At 52.8% G+C, this 17,252-nt stretch overlaps 8 protein-coding genes across 8 annotated transcripts; 5 read left to right on the forward strand and 3 right to left on the reverse strand.

The window, feature by feature from the left end:
• Positions 1-21: 21 nt before the first annotated feature.
• Positions 22-1,164, forward strand: AYO21_09395 (hypothetical protein; the record flags this gene model as incomplete). Its single annotated transcript, XM_022659330.1, has 2 exons — positions 22-72; positions 133-1,164. The coding sequence occupies 2 exons, from the start codon at positions 22-24 to the stop codon at positions 1,162-1,164; spliced, it is 1,083 nt and encodes a 360-aa protein (XP_022508362.1).
• Positions 1,165-2,032: 868 nt separating this feature from the next.
• Positions 2,033-3,530, reverse strand: AYO21_09396 (hypothetical protein; the record flags this gene model as incomplete). Its single annotated transcript, XM_022659331.1, has 6 exons — positions 2,033-2,229; positions 2,288-2,368; positions 2,438-2,697; positions 2,754-3,038; positions 3,089-3,249; positions 3,309-3,530. 6 exons carry the CDS (start codon positions 3,528-3,530, stop codon positions 2,033-2,035), a joined length of 1,206 nt encoding a protein of 401 aa, XP_022508363.1.
• Positions 3,531-4,058: 528 nt separating this feature from the next.
• Positions 4,059-4,754, forward strand: AYO21_09397 (3-methyl-2-oxobutanoate hydroxymethyltransferase; the record flags this gene model as incomplete). Its single annotated transcript, XM_022659332.1, has 2 exons — positions 4,059-4,338; positions 4,465-4,754. The coding sequence occupies 2 exons, from the start codon at positions 4,059-4,061 to the stop codon at positions 4,752-4,754; spliced, it is 570 nt and encodes a 189-aa protein (XP_022508364.1).
• A 1,579-nt stretch (positions 4,755-6,333) lies between these two features.
• On the reverse strand, positions 6,334-7,739 carry AYO21_09398 (hypothetical protein; the record flags this gene model as incomplete). The annotated part of the gene is made up of 3 exons (XM_022659333.1): positions 6,334-6,743; positions 6,801-7,326; positions 7,380-7,739. The coding sequence occupies 3 exons, from the start codon at positions 7,737-7,739 to the stop codon at positions 6,334-6,336; spliced, it is 1,296 nt and encodes a 431-aa protein (XP_022508365.1).
• Positions 7,740-9,261: 1,522 nt separating this feature from the next.
• On the forward strand, positions 9,262-10,860 carry AYO21_09399 (hypothetical protein; the record flags this gene model as incomplete). Its single annotated transcript, XM_022659334.1, has 1 exon — positions 9,262-10,860. One exon carries the CDS (start codon positions 9,262-9,264, stop codon positions 10,858-10,860), a length of 1,599 nt encoding a protein of 532 aa, XP_022508366.1.
• A 348-nt stretch (positions 10,861-11,208) lies between these two features.
• On the forward strand, positions 11,209-12,633 carry AYO21_09400 (phosphomevalonate kinase; the record flags this gene model as incomplete). Its single annotated transcript, XM_022659335.1, has 1 exon — positions 11,209-12,633. The coding sequence occupies one exon, from the start codon at positions 11,209-11,211 to the stop codon at positions 12,631-12,633; it is 1,425 nt and encodes a 474-aa protein (XP_022508367.1).
• Positions 12,634-13,749: 1,116 nt separating this feature from the next.
• Positions 13,750-14,699, forward strand: AYO21_09401 (hypothetical protein; the record flags this gene model as incomplete). Its single annotated transcript, XM_022659336.1, has 2 exons — positions 13,750-14,434; positions 14,557-14,699. 2 exons carry the CDS (start codon positions 13,750-13,752, stop codon positions 14,697-14,699), a joined length of 828 nt encoding a protein of 275 aa, XP_022508368.1.
• Positions 14,700-16,214: 1,515 nt separating this feature from the next.
• Positions 16,215-16,859, reverse strand: AYO21_09402 (hypothetical protein; the record flags this gene model as incomplete). The annotated part of the gene is made up of 2 exons (XM_022659337.1): positions 16,215-16,742; positions 16,857-16,859. The coding sequence occupies 2 exons, from the start codon at positions 16,857-16,859 to the stop codon at positions 16,215-16,217; spliced, it is 531 nt and encodes a 176-aa protein (XP_022508369.1).
• Positions 16,860-17,252: the final 393 nt, after the last annotated feature.

The raw sequence follows: 17,252 nt of genomic DNA on the forward strand, positions 1-17,252 counted from the left end.
TTCCTAGTATTTGCATTGACTATGGCGAATTATGGCATCTCCGCGCGCCTCTTGCGCCTGGGCCGTCCAAAGGTATGCCAACAGTGTCGAAACCTCGAGTTCCTTCAATCCATGCTGACTTGTTCTGCACAGCGCTTCTTCTACACGATGACGCTCTCGACGGGCGCCAGTCTCATTACCCTCTCGATGCTGGTCAATAAACTCGCTGGCCTCTATGGCATTCTTGCGCTCTTCACGGGATACCACCTATCGCCCTTCCAACTGTCCATGTACATCTACTCGACCGTCGCACTCGTCCTTACTGCCTACCTTGCACGACATATCCGAAAACAATCGCCGCTGCAGTGCCTTGCGCTGGCTTGGTTTTACGTCTTGGACAGTATCGTTAACGCCGCATATACCGCCGTCTTCGCTGCGACATGGTTCTTGGTGCTGGCACAGCATGACGCAGGGAAGACGGACAAGAAAGGACCAGGCGCATCGACTATGGATCAAGTATCGGGATTCACGGATCCACAACTCAATGTCTCGAGAGTAGAAGTCGTTGCCACACCCCAGCCTCCCATGACGGGTGGTGGTCAGGACGCTGTCGCCGCTGGAGTACCTGCCACCAACGCTGCGGGCAGCGGAAGCAACGGCGCCCTGCAATCGGCAGTCTTGGACTCGCAAAACATGAATTCCGTGGGTGTTATTATTGCCATGTGGACCATCCGGGCTTATTTCTGCTTGATCATGCTGGCTTTCGCCCGCATGGTCATCCGACAACATATTGCCTCGAGCGGATCTAAACTGGGCGTCGATTATACCACCGCATCAATAAACTCCCAATTAGCAGAGAATCCGTTCTCTGAGAGCAGACCAGAGGGAAAGGGTTGGGGAGGCAAACTTGGTCGCTTTATGGTTGGCATTGGCCGAAGTTACTGGCTGGGCAGTGACGAAGATGATAGCTGGATGAACGGCATGGGTGGGAAATTCCGAAAGAGTGGTGTTGCTGGCGACGAAAACGGGTTCATGCTCAGTAAAATTGAGAGTGGACCTACGGAGAGGGAAAGGAGAAGACGATCGGGAACGGGACCGCCAGCACCGGCCCCAGGTGTTGTGCCTGGTGTCGCTACGGTGGAGGGAGACAAGATGACTTTGCAAATTCCTCCGCAGAACAACTGATCCTTATACCGGTACTTAACCTGGGTCAGATCTGAAAGAGAAGGGGTTCTACAGCTTGATGAAGAGAGTGGTGGTCGTAAGGGCGACCGAGGAGAAAGGGTACACTCAACACATTGTATACAAATGGTCCGCGGGCGTTTACCATGAGGGACGGTGTTTGGCTGGCAGAACAACACATGTCGGGATGATTCCAACCTGATGGAGGGACGTGTGGAATGTATATCTATACCGAGTAGATCTAATGATGTCGAGTGCGTATACGGAATCATGGCTCGAACAGCCTGTTGCCAGGAGTGCATTTAGAGCATTTGCCTTGGGGCATCTTCTTTTTAAATCTGTTTATCACGATAAAGCTACATGAAAGTACACAGGGAACAAGGACGGACCATTGGTAGGTTTACAGGTGCAGGAGGTGGAATAGACCATGGTTGTAGAGGTAGGATGGGTGGTAGGGTACTTGGTGTATATCAGAGCTACAAGGTGGTGACCAGGCGTGTGTCATTTGAACGTCAATTTCCTATTTCCCTGGCGGGCTGATACTGTCATTTGAATTGATATCCCAGCGCTACTAGGAAGGACTTCCTCGCATATCGTCTCATTATTCCTCCCTGACATCATCCGTGTTTTCTCTATCTGATCCCTGTCCAGAACCGCGACATCCCTATCGAGAGTCCTCTGCCCCATCAGGACCACAGCCGAAGTAATCATGCCTGCCAGCTACGACATTGGCTGCGATGCCTTAATTCTACTCAACAAACCCTACGAATTTCACCAGTCTCCCTGATAGAAGGAGCCTAATCTCCCAGAACATACAAGAAGCACTCTCGGCAAAGCTCTGCACATAGAAGTGCCATCTGTACTGTCATATCTACAGTTTCTCGTCGGAGATGACCACTTTAAAGACATGCCTGCCATCTTTCGCCTTGACTTCATGGACGGTCTCAAACGCCTCCAGACTCTGCTCAAAGGGAAAGACGTGGCTGATCAGTGACTTCGCATCGACAAGGCCTCTGTCAATCAACGATATGGCGTCTTCGAAACAGTTGGTACTATATCTCCAGGTTCCTGTGATCGTTTTTGTCAGAGCCAAATAATGGTGGTGCGTCGGGTCTGGAAGCCTCACCTCGCACGTTGAGCTGCTTGGAGCAAATGTCCATTATTGGAAGTCGAGGAAATTGGCCGTTGAGCAGTCCAACTTGGACGTCTATCAGAACACACCTCAGGTTAGTCTGGCAACACTTTTGGAAGTGGTTTCCATCTTGAAGACGCTCACAAGTCCCTCCAGGTCTACAGACGTGGAGTCCGATCTGCATGCACTCTTCGGCGCCTGCAGCTTCCACCACAACGTCAAACCCACGGTGGAGCCCATCCACAGAGCTTAGGATGTCTTTGGCAACTCTGCTGGAATACTCTTCTGTCGTCTCGTTAGGGCGGCGCGGCGGGTTGACAAATGCCTGATCCGCGCAATATGTCTTTGCGAATTCCGCCCGGTGAGGTTGTACCTCAAAGACGACTACTTTTTTTGCGGCATACCTTCAAGACTGTGGTCAGCATGCACACCAAGTACGGATAGCCTGGTCAGGACTCACGCTTTGGCGATTGCTCCCAGCAGCAACCCGATACAGCCACCCCCGAGGACCAACACAGTTTGGTTCGCCTTCAGTCCAGCTTGTCGAGTCATCTGGATAGCGATGGCAAAAGGCTGTATCGCACCAGCCTCGACCCATGAGATTTTGGGCGTCAGGCGAGCCAGTGCGGTAACCGGGACAATCTTGTAGTTGGTGAGCAAACCATCTTGCCGCCCGGGTCCCGGTACTCCGTAATACTCTATCGAGCTACAGATGTTGGAAAAGCCGGTCGTACACTCTTCGCAACTGATCACATTTCAGTACCGTGGCCAAGGTCTTATTCAGGACACTCTTACGCCAAACAGGGAAGAGCCGGTTTGATCGCGGCACGATCACCAGGTGCCCACGATTTGACATCATCAGCGACCTGAATGACTTCCCCAGCAGCTTCATGCCCGATGATGAAAGGTTCTTCGATGATATCAGGGCCTGCCCGGCCCTCTTTCCAGAAGTGGATCTATAAATCTCGGTCAACATTTCGCTTAGCTCTATCAAATACTGCGCACGGGTACTTACATCTGAGCCACAGATTCCCGCAGCGCGAATCCGGACAAGGGCTTTACCACTCGGTAGTGGTGAACCGGCAACGTATATCGGGCTATCCCGGTACGAATCCAGCTTCACAGGCCAGTCTTGAACGGTGATATCATTGATCCCTGCAATGACCACAGCACGGTTCTTGCTTATGTCCGCCTTGACCGGAATGGAGCCACCATTGCTTGTCGCTGAGGGAGCCATTGTGGTCAGAAGCAAATGTCCCAGGAGATGGAGGAATGATGGTGCTGGAAAAGCCGCTGGTGTGTGAACTATTTAGCGAGCAAGGACGTGTCGCTAGTGCAGGAACCTTGTCTACAAATTCGCGAGGGCCTGTAGTTTTCGAAAGATTGGGTTTCGACTCTGACAGCAGCGAAGGGCGAGGCTGAAGTATTCGCGAAGTTGCCGGACGGCGTTAGCGCTCAACGGGAGCGGGGAAGAAATGACACAAAAGAGGAAAAGGGGTTGGAGACTCATGCTTGACCTCGGGAGACTGCGTTGTAACGACGATACTTATGACTCTTTAACTCTCGGTAGGGCTATGGCACATGGGTACAGTATGGGTCTTGCTGCCAATGCGGTTGGATGTCCGAGCGCAATCGGACCTTGCCACCTCGATGTTGACTCCCCTCGGCTCTCCCGCTGAGTATTTGACACAGGAGTCAGGAAGGATAGCCATCTTGGTAACTACCAACACTACAACTGCTTCGAATCTGCTACCTGCCTAGAAAAATGGGAGGAGTCAAGAAGTTTCTCGATGCTTGCCAATCAGGCGTCGCTTGTTGTACGACACCTTGGGACTATCCGACCGCCTTGCTGTGCGAGAAAGCGGGTATGGACCTAGTCTTGGTGGGCGACAGCCTCGCAATCGTGGCACTGGGCCACGACGCGACGAACTATGCGACGCTGGACGAGATGATCTATCATTGCAAGGCTGTGGCACGGGGCGCAAAGTCCCCCTTGTTGCTGGGCGATATGCCCATGGGCTCATATGAGATCTCGGATGAACAAGGTGAGCGTCGACATAACCAACTCTGCGTTCCATCTTGGAAGAGGCCGCAGTGCTGTGCGGCTACATGTGTCGTTCCATGAGCTCTGCCTCAGAAAGCACCCATTCAGCAGCGACAAATGCCATCAGATTGGTCAAAGAAGGCCGGTGCGATGCCATCAAGTTGGAAGGCGTCGCGAGTCAAGGCGATCGTGAAAGCGGGTGTGCATGTCATCGGACACATTGGCCTGACCCCCCAGACGAACACCTCGGGCGCGAGTGCCTATGGGATCACAGCAGAGGAGAGTGAGAATACCCTGAGAGATGCATTGGCTCTACAAGACGCTGGAACCTTTGCGGTGGTGGTGGAAGCGGTGGCAGGACTGGGGGCCGAGTGGATCACGTCGAACCTGAAGATTCCGACGATTGGGATTGGGTAAGTAGAGCTTGGGGGGTTTTTCATCTTCTTGTGATTTCCGATCCAGTCTACTCGTCCAAACCGCTGTTGTAGGACTGACTGGTTGACCACATCGCCTTCTCTTAGATGCGGCCCGAATAGTTCTGCCCAGATTGGCGTCCAGTCGGAGCTGTTGGGTTACGAAAACTCGCTTTTTGCCGCCATGGGAGTATTCTTTCTCTCTGTGTCTGTCTATCTAAGAGAGACACAATCTCATAGGGAAGAGTGATACGGCCAGAGTGCTAATGACTACCCGTCCCTCCAGATGGCACAAGAAATACGCCACCGTGGGCGAGACGTCGATCCGAGGCCCTGAAACAGTACAAACGGGACGTGTCGGCGCGCTCGTTCCCAGAAGCAAAGCGTGTAAGCCACGCCACGCCACGCCACGTCTCTCCTATACAGTCTATACATGCCAATCCAAATTCTAATCCCCTCGCTCGCTTGCTTGTAGATCTATCTATCTATCCACCCACCTCATGGCCTTTAAGCCTGGCGATCCATTGCGCGAGATACATTTTTGAGATATGCTGACACGATTGGACGATCCCAAACTTGCAGGGGTATGACATGCCTCCCGAGGAGGTTGCGAAGATGAAGGCCCCCCAAATCTAGCTGCCCAGCTTTGTCATTTTCGCTCCCTCTCGGTAACCAGTCGCTAGTAACCTATGAGTATCTAATTTATAGCCCGCTACGTCGCTGGTTTTGTTGTTCACGCGAAATGCACAGTCACTCGTACAAGGACAAGGACATGAGCTTTGAACAGGAACAGGACGGGACAAACAGTATTGGGTAGTTGGTCCCCAAAGCCGGCAGTGGCATGTAGTGGCACAGTACGAGGAACGATGAGATGATTTCTTGAGATTCTGAGAGATCAGCGCCGGATTTATATTATTCATATACCGTTTCCCTTCTGGTGAACTGACTAACTAACCGACTCTCCATCAGAGCGTGGAATGTAAAGAGGAGTGAATGAATATTCATCGAGACCATCTCGCCGGATTGTGTGTAAAAGTCTCGCTATACTATGCCGCTTGAAATGTAATAAAAAACCATTCACGCTTGGCCCGTATTGTATCCCTGCATACTGCATCCCTGTTACCCTGATGCTATGCTGCACTCCCTCGCTCAGCTATAACTATCTAGCCATCTAACCCCCTTGTCCCTCATGTCTCGTGCGTGTTCTTGTTCTCGGGTCTAATTTCCATGTTCAAGATCCTTTCGAAATCACTTGCCACACCAACCAAGAGACATTTTCACTTGGTGCTTGTCTACTGGGCAACTTCCCCACTGGCGTAAATTCCCACTCGTAGCCCCACTGATCCATGTCTTCGTGACTCGATTCGTCTCGTCTCGTCTCGTCTCGTTGCGCATTAGTGCTCTGCTCTGCTCTGCTGCTCTGCTCTATCGGTCCTGTTGTCTCCCGGGTCATACTTCCAAAGTCGGTCCTGGGCGTTGTTCAAGGGTTCAGGACCTCGTCACCCATGCGCTTTTTATAAGAAAGGGCGTCAACACGTTCGGAGAGGGTCCGTTACTGCAGCCGTCCTTCTGGAGAAGTTTGACTAGATCTTGTCGTCGAGGCGCGCGCCTTGGTCCGGCAGCTCTTGAACGGGCTTGTGAGCGCGGAGACACCAGAAGACGCAGTCCTCGAGGGGCAGGAGATTCTTCATAAAGTGGTTGTAGCGTAGGGCGAAGAAGCAGATCATGCCGCCCGCCACGGCGTCCAGGATGAAGTGGTTCGCGGTCGCGATGATGGCGATCAAGATTGAGAATGGATACAAAAAGCCGATGATCTCGCAGAGGAGCTTGGGCAGAGAAGGGATCCGGAGGACAACGCCGGTGCGGTCGGACTTGACGAGTGGTACGGCGGGAGTGGAGATCCTATATCGTTTGGTCGTGGGAGCGAGGGGAAGGCGCATGACAGAGACGCCCACCAGTAGCGAGTATCCAAAATGAAGTGAGGGCATTGCGGCTAGACATAGAATCTCAGCGTTCTTCCTGGATACTTACCACATGATGCACCTCCTACCTAGCTGGTTGGTCCATTTCCTCGTGTTGAAGACGCTGACAGCTCCGTCGCGTGCGTGCACCGTATCCACAAAGGCAAAGCTTCGCGCCAGCTCACCGGGCTCACCAGGCAATTTCGAGTCTGGTAACAGACGGGGAGGCATGCATGGCCAAGTGCTGAAGACACAAAACGCAAAGAGGTTGCACAGCGCCAGCGCCCGACGCCGAGATTCGTAAAGTTCGGGACCGTTGGAGCTGACGGCATGATCAGACCAGTTTGAATTGACCGTAGATCGATTGCGCGTGATGGCAAAATAGTATAAGCCCACTAGGAAAGTGATCGTCGCAGGAAGATGGATAAAACTGTAGATCCGGTTGATCCACCACATCAACCCGGGATACTGGAGGAAAAACTTCTGGATGCTCAGTTCCCAGAATATGTGGAGCCGCTGTTCTAGTTGGATGACGGCCAGGGCATGATGACAAGCTATATCGACGGTCTGGTCGACGAATCTGACAGCCAACTGGCCCCGACCAAACTGGTAGACCTATAAAACGCATTAGTCGCCTGCGTAGTACCAGGGAGTGTCTTCGACTTAACGCCGTAAATGAGGCCCCAGTAAACGACCTCGATTAAGAAAGGAAAGCGCAAAAGCACTCTGCTGAATATTCTGTCTCGGAAGACAGCCGTGTTCGGTGTCTGGATTGTCGTCTTTAACCCGAGTAAGGACAATTCTCTTGGACGCCACCGTTCAGCGTTGCGTATTGGCAGTGATGCGTCTCCGGTACGTGTCGAATCTAGAGCCTCGAGCCCCATCTCATGACCGACATCTTCGACGAGGACGATGTCAGACTCTCGAGTTGGTCGTGCAATAGGGGTGGTAAAGTCACGGTTGATCCATGCTCCAAGGAAAATGATAAGAGTCCCCCAGGATGGCTCGCCCAGGCCCAGGAATCCCATTATGTACCTGTGCAAGCTTCGCCGTGCCAGATAGAGTTGCGCACATTGACCGTCTTCGTCCAAAGGCCGGGAAAGTATGGGTCTGGCCTCTGAGTCGTTGCGATCGCCCACGTCCAAGACGGTTCGAAGAGACTCGTCAATGAGGTTTCCGGTAACTGCCCAATTCGTGTACGATTAATTAGCACCTCCAAGGGTATCCTCAGATCCCTGCTCTTGTTTGATTGGATAGGCTACCCAGGGGTTCGCTCCGCCAGCTATTGGCCACCTGACCGCTGAAGAATTGTGAACGGCAATAAATGATGCAAAAGACAGGTAGGACAAAGGTGGTGAGCAGAAGGACAAGATCTGTGCGCAACCACCAAACAACAAACAGAATCAATTTGACCGACTTAACGCAGGTGCTCGATAGGCGCCCCTCATGACGGAGGTGCCGGAAACACAGACACTTTTGAGTTTGTGAGAGTGGCCTCATCACTCTGGTACATTTGGACAAGCGAGGCTCCACGAGAAATGCAGATGGGCATCCTCGGGCACGCGACACAAGCCCAAAGGCGATAAGACTTTGTCCATGTCGACGGAATTGCAAGGCTCCGTATGGGCATGGAGCATCCGAGTAAGGCTCGACGATCCACACCACGTCATCTACATCCCAGGACGTCCGACTGGATGACAGCCGTGGAGCAATTGACAGCAGGGGGCCTCAAAGTCAGGAAGACGGGAATGTGGGATGTGCGGTATCCGAGATACGAAGGGATTGGTTGAGGATGGGAGCAAAGGTTGGACAATGATCAGGTTGTGGTGGTGATGGAGGGGGAATTATGCATTCGTGGCACTGCATGATGCGCAGTTGGCCTATTGCCAGATGTGGCCTAGTGTCGTCAAGACGCCAAGACGCCAATCATCTCAGAAGCATCGACTCCGCAAACCTCGAACGCCTCTTTTCACGTCCCGATTGTGTCTCTCTCCTCATTCCACACCATCTCAGTAGCTGTCAAATGACTTTGAGCGCGTTCCTCGAACTCTGTAGACACGAGCTTGCTGCAACTGCTTCCTCTCAAAACTGCCTCTGTTGCCACTTGCCAAAAGCTTCGTCGAGTCGCACCTGGGACTTGTCCTGCGCCATCGATCAACTCCGACTCGCTGCAGAAGACGGCTGCTCTCGATGCTCCCTCCTAGCCAAGTGCATTGCGTGCTACGACCCTAGTATTCTCGCTCGTGACGGTTCTTTAGACGGAACGTGGGATTTCTGGTTCGATTTGACATTGGACGGGGAAGGAGACCAGTCGGACGACAATCTTCAACTTGACATTTTCACCCCTGGCTGTGAGTACTGTTCCAGCTCCGAGAGTGGAACGTTCTCACGAGCTCTTGGCTGAGTAAATGCCGTGATGCTCGTTCCGAGAGACTAACGCACCAGGTATAACTAGCGGAACCTAGAAAACACCCAGGTTCAAACAAAACAAGACATCTACTTCCAGGAGATACGTCCTCGGCTGCGAGCTTTGACACGATCAGGGCCTGGATGACAGACTGTCTAACCAACCATCCAAATTGTCCCAAACCCTACGTCGGCAATAGTAGTCATGCCTCACGCCTCCCACGCCGACTATTGGAGGTCACGAACGGCAAAGTAGTGCTCCGTGAAGAAAGTGTGCACAAGAGACACCCATACGCATGCCTGAGCCACTGTTGGGGCCCGTCCCCTCGGCGTCCGGAGAGTACTATTCTCAAAGCAAAACGGACTACGATAGAACAATTCAAGGTGGAAGTGCCGTGGGCAGAACTCACTAAAACGTTTCAAGATGCCATAGACATCTGTCGCCGGCTACACATTGATTTTTTATGGATTGATTCCCTCTGCATTCTTCAAGACAGCAGTGATGATTGGTCTCTGAACGCCACAGAGGTCGGTTCCATCTACGAAAACGCTCTGATCACCATTGCTGCTTCGAAATCCAAGGAAGGCTGCCAAGGTTGCTACAGTCGCACTGATGCCCGTCACCTTGCGCGTTTGGTTGATGGGAGCAAAGATGTCTATGTACGCTTGAAACCCCCAAGCTACCCAGTGCACGATTTCCACCTGGATCTGGACAACTTCCCCCTGCTAGACCGTGCCTGGGTTTATCAGGAGATGCACTTGTCAGTTCGCGTGCTGCACTTTTGCTCTCAAGAAATCATGTGGTCGTGCCGATGTATGAGAAGAAGTGAAAGCGGCGTCAGTGATGACGATGCGACAGACCAAGTCGAGTTTTTGTCGGATTTGCACGGCTGGGATCCTTCGTGGAAGACTCTGGGCAAAATAGGACAGGAAGACCCGAGAGCATTGTGGTATCGCACCGTGGAAGAGTATACCCGTCTCCATATTTCCTATCCAAGTGACATCTTCCCAGCGCTGGCTGCCTTGACCCAAAGAATGTACAGGTTAAGACCTCATGATGCGTTTCTAGCAGGACTCTGGAAATCTACTCTCCTCCTTGATCTAATGTGGCGGACTCCAGTGGGGCCACAGTCGGCAAGACCAGCCATTTGGAGAGCTCCGAGTTGGTCGTGGGCGTCTGTCCAAGTCCAGGTAGCCTGGGATCTGAGGATAGGGTCGATTTTTGGAGTGGTGGAACTATTGGGCATCCACTGTGATACCAAAGGCCCGCCGGAGCTGGGAAATTTCTCCTCGAGTCAGGACGAGGTTCGAATTACCCTTCGTGCCCCTGTCCTCAAAGCTACCTGGAAAATGCCATGGATTCGGAGTCGGTGGCCAGAACTCGTAAAGACTGCAGAGATGAAAGATGGTAAGATGGATGTGAATCGGTACTATCCGGACTACGACTACGACTTGCCAGGAGAGCACCATGTACCATGGGATTCAGAGGTCTTTGTCGTGCCGATTGCGACATCGACCTTGATTCCTGATGGAGACAACAGAGATGGACCCGAAAACAACCTGCATCTAGCGCTGGTCTTGCGAGCAAGAGAAAAACACAGCGTTTATGAACGGATCGGCTACGTCGAAATCGTCGAAGATCATGTCATTGTGGATTGGAGCCGTGAAGGATTCCAGTCTCGGTTTGGCCGAGTGGATGCTATATTGAGAGCGATGCCACGGCAGGAAATTACCATTGTCTGAGGCGGCAATATCCCTTTGTCATGGGCTATTGACTGACTAGAAGTGCAAACTGTCGATGTGGCTAAAGGGTGCACTCATACTCCGTACTTGATGCGTGCTGAGCGGTTGTTATACAGTATGCGCTCTGATCCATTTTCTTGATGCTCCAAGTACCGAGTAGATGTGAGGTACTTGAACTTGTAGAGCCACGATGATTGGTTTGTCGACTTCTGTGCACGCTGATTGGTGCAATGCCTGATTTGTTGATGTTCTCGTCCCCATGGGAATTTGTTCCACCCCTTTCTTTGAACTCAAAAAAAGGTCCCATCTCTTCCCACCAAAAACATCCCCTTCTCTCTCCTTGCTTCGATGTCCCTCCCTGCAGTGGCTGTCTCTGCACCGGGCAAGGTCCTCTTCGCCGGCGGATTCCTGGTGCTGGACCGCCACCACACGGGCCTTGTGTTTGGTCTCAACGCGCGGATCCACGTTGTCGTGCAGCCATGGGGGGACGGGGATCGTGTCTCTGTCCCTGTGTCTGGGGCTGACACGCCGAACGGACCACATGTCCTGGTCCAGTCGCCGCAGTTCGTTGATGCCAGGTGGCTGTACCGACTCGACTGCACGGACGGGACGGTCAAGGTCGAGCAAGTCCGGAATCGCGAGGGGTCCGAGTTCACCGCCAGTCCGAACAGGTTCGTCGAGACGACGCTGAGATACGGGCTCACATATCTCTCGCACGTTGCTGGATTGCAGCATCTCTCAAAGAGTGTCAAAGTCACGATATTGGCCGACGACGATTACTATTCACAACCACAGTCACAGTCCCAGTCTTCCGAGTCGGTATCGGCCAAGTCGGCGAGGTTTACAAGCTTTGGGGTCAAGTTGAGCGAAGCACACAAGACTGGGTTGGGATCTTCAGCGGCATTGGTCACGGCGTTCGTTTCTGCACTTCTCTCGTTCTACTTGAAACATGATTCTGCGAGCGCACAACCTCAGCTGAATCACCAAACTATCCACAATCTGGCCCAGGCGGCACACTGCGCAGCTCAAGGGAAAGTTGGCTCAGGCTTCGACGTCGCCGCAGCGGTTTACGGGTCTTGCCTTTATCGCAGGTTCACGCCTTCGATTCTGGAGAATGTGGGCGAACCCACAAGTGCAGGTTTCGGCGAGAGGCTACATCGCTGCGTGGACGACTTGAACTTGGACGCGAAATGGGACGCCGAGATTGCGAGCCGTGCCGTGCAGATTCCAGAGAGCCTCTCCCTCGTCATGTGTGACGTGGATTGCGGATCGGAGACACCGGGCATGGTCAAGAAGATCTTGCAGTGGCGCAAAGAGAATCTCGACGAGGCGACGCTACTGTGGAATGCGCTACAGCAGGGTCAAGAGGAACTGTGTCAAGAACTAAGGCGGCTGGTCGAGGTTCAAGGGATTGAGGATGGGTTTACAGCACTGGGGGACATTATTCTCACCATTCGAAGCCTTGTGAGGGAGATGTCGATCAAGTCCGGAGTGCCGGTAGAGCCCCCAGTTATCACAGAGCTATTGGATTTCTGCACCAGCCTCCCTGGAGTGGTGGGAGGAGTTGCCCCGGGCGCAGGCGGATACGATGCCGTCTCCCTGATAGTGAAGAACGACGGCGAAACCGTCAAGACACTGCAAGCCAAACTGGAAGGATGGAAGAGTCAGGATGCGAGTGGAGCGACAATCGGGCATGTCAGGTTATTGGGCGTCAAGCAGGACAATGAGGGTGTCCGAGTCGAGGACCCCGGACAGTATGAGGTGTGGTTATAGAAGCTGTTGTAACCAGACCTTATTGAGTAATGTCGTCATCCTGCATCGTACCACAGCGTTGCTCTTGGGGAGATAGGAACAGGAACAAGAGGAGACAGGAACCAAAGGCAAAAAGAGGACGAAGTGGGTGGTCTGATACACGTGTGAGAGGAAAGTGTCCGGTCGGAAGTTTGAGGCTGTAATTGTGGATGATGATTGTGAGTGGTGAACCACCGGATCAGCATGGAGAGGCGGACGCCGGTTAGAGACTGCCAGGTGCCAGGAGGGGCATTCGGGGCACCCGGTTAGAGAGTTTAAGCCTAAAAGTTTCTCAGGTGCTTATAAGGGAGATCTAACTGAATTACTAGGCACCTAGGACCTACTAGGTAATTAGATGCTAACTCCTATAACTGCAGGGGCGCGCCTACTCACCGAGTCACCTACTCTAATCGTAGTAGCACCTGGCCATGCCTCCAAGGACACTACGGGCATCCAATAGGCATCCCAACGAGAACTGGCCTCCCCCGGAATAACCCACTAGCACACGCTCTTCTGCCCTCTTCCCTCTCTTCCGTTTTCCATCCGCCCTTCACCATTCGCTGCGCCCTCTGTTGACTGCTTTACCCGTTGCCAAACAAGCACACGGTGCTGGAGATATTCTTTCCTTACCAGGTCTGTTTGTTGGAGGCCCATCAAACCATCCATGTAATAACCCGAGCCCATTGTGTCTCAGTTTCAGCACATCTCCGGGGTCGTCCGTTCCAGATTCGAAGTCCGAGGCTGCGTGCTCCGTGCTCCGTGGCGGTTTGTTGGTCTGGGCTCCTCGAACGTTACTCTTGCGACACCCACTGCGGCAAAGGCACAGGACAGGCACAGGCACGGGCTCAAGCCGGACTCCCACGCTCCCTCCTACTCCTCCACCCTCTCCTCAGCTCGCATCAATTCGATCCCCCAGTCAGGACTATCCGTGACCCTGCTTTTGCTCCAGAAACTTGGCATGGTTTTCCCGTTCTAGTCACTCGCTTGACTTGGATGCATTGAACTACTTTCCTCATAACACCACCTATCACTTTTGATCAGTCCTCTACTGGCGTATCTGTTGGGTCTTGCCAATCTGTTTGCGCCTCAGATGAGGTGATGATCGTGACCTCCGACAACATCGCCGCCAACCACTCGAGCGCAACCGTCCAGGCCTCTAGTGTGCCAGCCCCAGGTAGTCCTCGGCTGCAACAGCAATCTCGTGCGCAGCAACAAGACCTCTCTCCAACCACACCCGTCGACATGTCCAACGTCTCTTCGGATCCGGCTGCCTCTGCCGATGCTCATGCTCCCTCATCATCTCCAGAGACCACGTCCTCGCCTACCAACGAGCCTCAATTGCCACCCTCACTCGGTCCGCAGAGAACCGACACAAACACCGCAATGGTCCAGTCGATGAATCCTCCTTCCCCATCCGCTGCAGTCGCCGAACAAAAAATATCAAGACAGTTTTCTACCGCCATTGGCCCTTCCTCAGACGAGCCGTTGCCTACAGTTCCCGCCAAAGACGAAGCACCAGCAACAACTGCCGCAGGGCCAACTCTGACGGTGACACTACTCCTCACCTCGGGAGCACGACATCCTTTCAAGCTAGACAATAAATATTTCGCGAAGCGCAACGTCGAGGTACCAGAGAATGATCCATTCAACCTCAGTGTCTACAAACTGAAGGAATTGATTCTGCGCGAATGGCGGGAAGAGTGGGAAGCAAAACCGTCCAGTCCGACCTCCATTCGGCTGATAAGCATGGGCAAGCTGTTGGATGATAAAGCATCCCTCAAAGGTGAGTGCACACCCCAGAAAACAGATGGGGCTATAGCATTCCGCGATCGGCTCTGTTGTATCTACACTTTGTGACTGACTTGATGCCTCCTCGGGTGTGGACAATAGATTACAAGTTCTCAGTTGACGCACCGAATGTGTTGCACATGACGATCAAGCCGCAAGACTACGTCGAAGAAGAAGACACCAAGGGCGGCAAATCCACCTATTCCACCCACCGCGAGGGTGAGACCAGAAGTCCTGGCTGTCGTTGCATCGTAATGTGATGTCTGTGCCTCACTTCGTCACACACGCTATGGCCCAAAAGCCATATGAAGAGGCTATGTTTATAAAAATATGAATTGGTTAAGTACAGGCTAAGGGAGAGCGCGCTTGACGTACGGCCAATCTGTGGTGAAAAGGACATTTTGGTCCCTTTTGAGTTTCTGATCAGGGAGGATCTACGCGCCCATCCAACATCAATGGTGGCTCCTTCAGCTTCTCTAAACTTCTTGTGGAAGACATCTTTTTCTTGTCCCGAATTCATGGCGTGGCGTTGGTGGGACAGACGGATTTTTCGCATGTTTTTCTTTACGCTGGGACTGTACAAGGACTGAGATACGGGTCCTTATTTCGTCCAGCATTTTGTCTGCACCTGCGCGCAGATGCGTGTTTGAAATTACTTGAGACCAAAGACGCCAGTGATATGGATTGAGGAGCAGGAGTGGAGATGGAGAAGCCAACGAGACACTGGGGTGGAAGGTCAGATTGCTCTTGCACAGAGCGATCGAAGGCATCAGAGATGGGGTTGCATCGCGGCATGACAGTCGTCACTTTGCTGTATATAGAAGGGGCACGAACGGCTGTTTGGGGCACTGGGTGTGATGCATCAAATGTATGGCAGCCGGGAATTGATGGACGAGACTCTGGCCGGGGGACAAGGGCGGGCAGGAAGGATCTTGCAGCATTGCAACGGAGTACATATTGCGCCTGGCACGAGGAATACACTTCTTTTCTGCGTCTCTATTTTATCTTGGGTTGAGTTTGAGTTGAAGTTGAAGTGTGAGACCCTCGCTCGTGTGTAGGTACTAGGTCCGGAGTGGCGGTACTGTATGTCACAGAGCTTCTTACTCAGTCACTCACTCATGTTCCCATCTTGTGGACAAGGCCGGGGACTTGGACTGCAATATCTCATCGTGTTGGATATTTACAATAGTACCTATGGATAGCTGCTGGATAGCTGGAAAGCTGGATAGCTGGAAAGACAGGATAAACGGTGTCACTCAACATATTCTCTGAATGAATCCCAGACAGAGAGACAGATAGACAGGTCTGATGAGGAACTGACGAGGAAGAAGAGGAATATTTAAAGTATGGTACGGTATGGTTATGCAGAGGGACTACCTTTCTGTCTGGTACTCCTTCCTATTTGTCTTTTTTCTCGTTCTTGTTTCTTTCTTCTTCTGATTCTCTTTGCCTGCCTGCTCAGTCCAGAGATATCACTAGTCCTCCATGCCAGTAGTGCCAGACGCCGGACTCCGCGAATCTACATACATACAGTAATATCGACTGGTCTTGCGAGAGGGTGGAGAGGGGTGGATGGGTGGATGGTGATGCCTGCGGTTGGCAGGGAGTATGGAGCGCATTGGTCTCAGTTAGCCAGGCTCAGACAGTGTCGAAGGCCGGACGTGAACCACCAGCTCTGCTCCATGGGTCGCCATTATTTCTTGTTCTTCTTCCTCTTCTTGTTCTTGTCCTCGAGTCGTAAGACCAGATTAGACGGCACTTGACCGAGGTCAAGATCACCACTTGCCCATGCCGACCTTGCGCTCCATCTCCTCCATCCACCCAGTCCCTTGCCCGTCGCCTCCCTGGAAAGCTAACCTCATCCCGTCCTGCCCGGCGTACACATCCTCCCAGGTAATCTCCGCGTCCCGCCCCGTCAAGATCTCTTCGTGAACGGCCGCCGGTCTGCCCAGCACGGACGGCCGAAACGAGTCGGCGTCCCGCACCAGCTTCAACTCCATGCCCCGGCGCAGAGGCTCCGCGATGCCAAAGTTCCGGCGCAGGATCTGCAGCCGCGTCGCCTCCTGTGTCGCTTGCCAGTTCGCCAGGCGGGATTCCAGAGGGTGCGCCGTCGTCACGGTCTGCGTGCTCGCCGTCGACTGGGGGTACAACGAGGCGCGGAGGGTGTCGTGCAGACCGGGGGCCGAGGGAGCGCCGCGGTCAAGGTCATCTTTGGATTTGGTGCTCGTCGTGGCAGAGAGTTTTGAGGCGGTCGTGTTCGAGGTGCTGGTCGGGTGCGCTGCTGGGGGTGCGACACGGAGAGACTGCAAGGAAGAGCACGGGTGTCAGTATATGTTTCTTGTAAAATGATATATTCCTCAGTGATCTCTAGATCATATGGTACGTGGTACTTCTACCCCCAGAAAGGTGAAACTCACCATGATGGGTGGTGCGGAATGTCAAGGTAGGTAGATGCAGGTTGAGGGTAGGTAAAAGGTCGGTGATTTGCTCGAGTGGCAGGTCCTGATGAATGGATTCTGAGGTGTTGATAACGAGGTAGAGGTTGAGTGAAATGTGGAGATGATCAGATAGCTTTGATTTTTCTTCCCGAGCAGAGAGGAGGAGATGCTTATGTTGTGTCTGTAGAAAGAAGCCTCATTGAAGTGAAGGGTTGCGCAGGCATGCACTGGATGTCGCGTTCTTGATACTGCACTAGACCACTTATGCTCCGAAGTACAGAATTGTACGTTGGAGTTTAGCGGCGAGAGCGCCACTTATCAAATTGATCATCAACAGCCTCATTTCATCGTTCTGTGACATAGAATCAGAATCCA

This window comes from Fonsecaea monophora (genome assembly GCF_001642475.1).
Source record: "Fonsecaea monophora strain CBS 269.37 chromosome Unknown Scaff92, whole genome shotgun sequence".
In the NCBI taxonomy this organism is placed as follows: Eukaryota; Fungi; Ascomycota; class Eurotiomycetes; order Chaetothyriales; family Herpotrichiellaceae; genus Fonsecaea; species Fonsecaea monophora.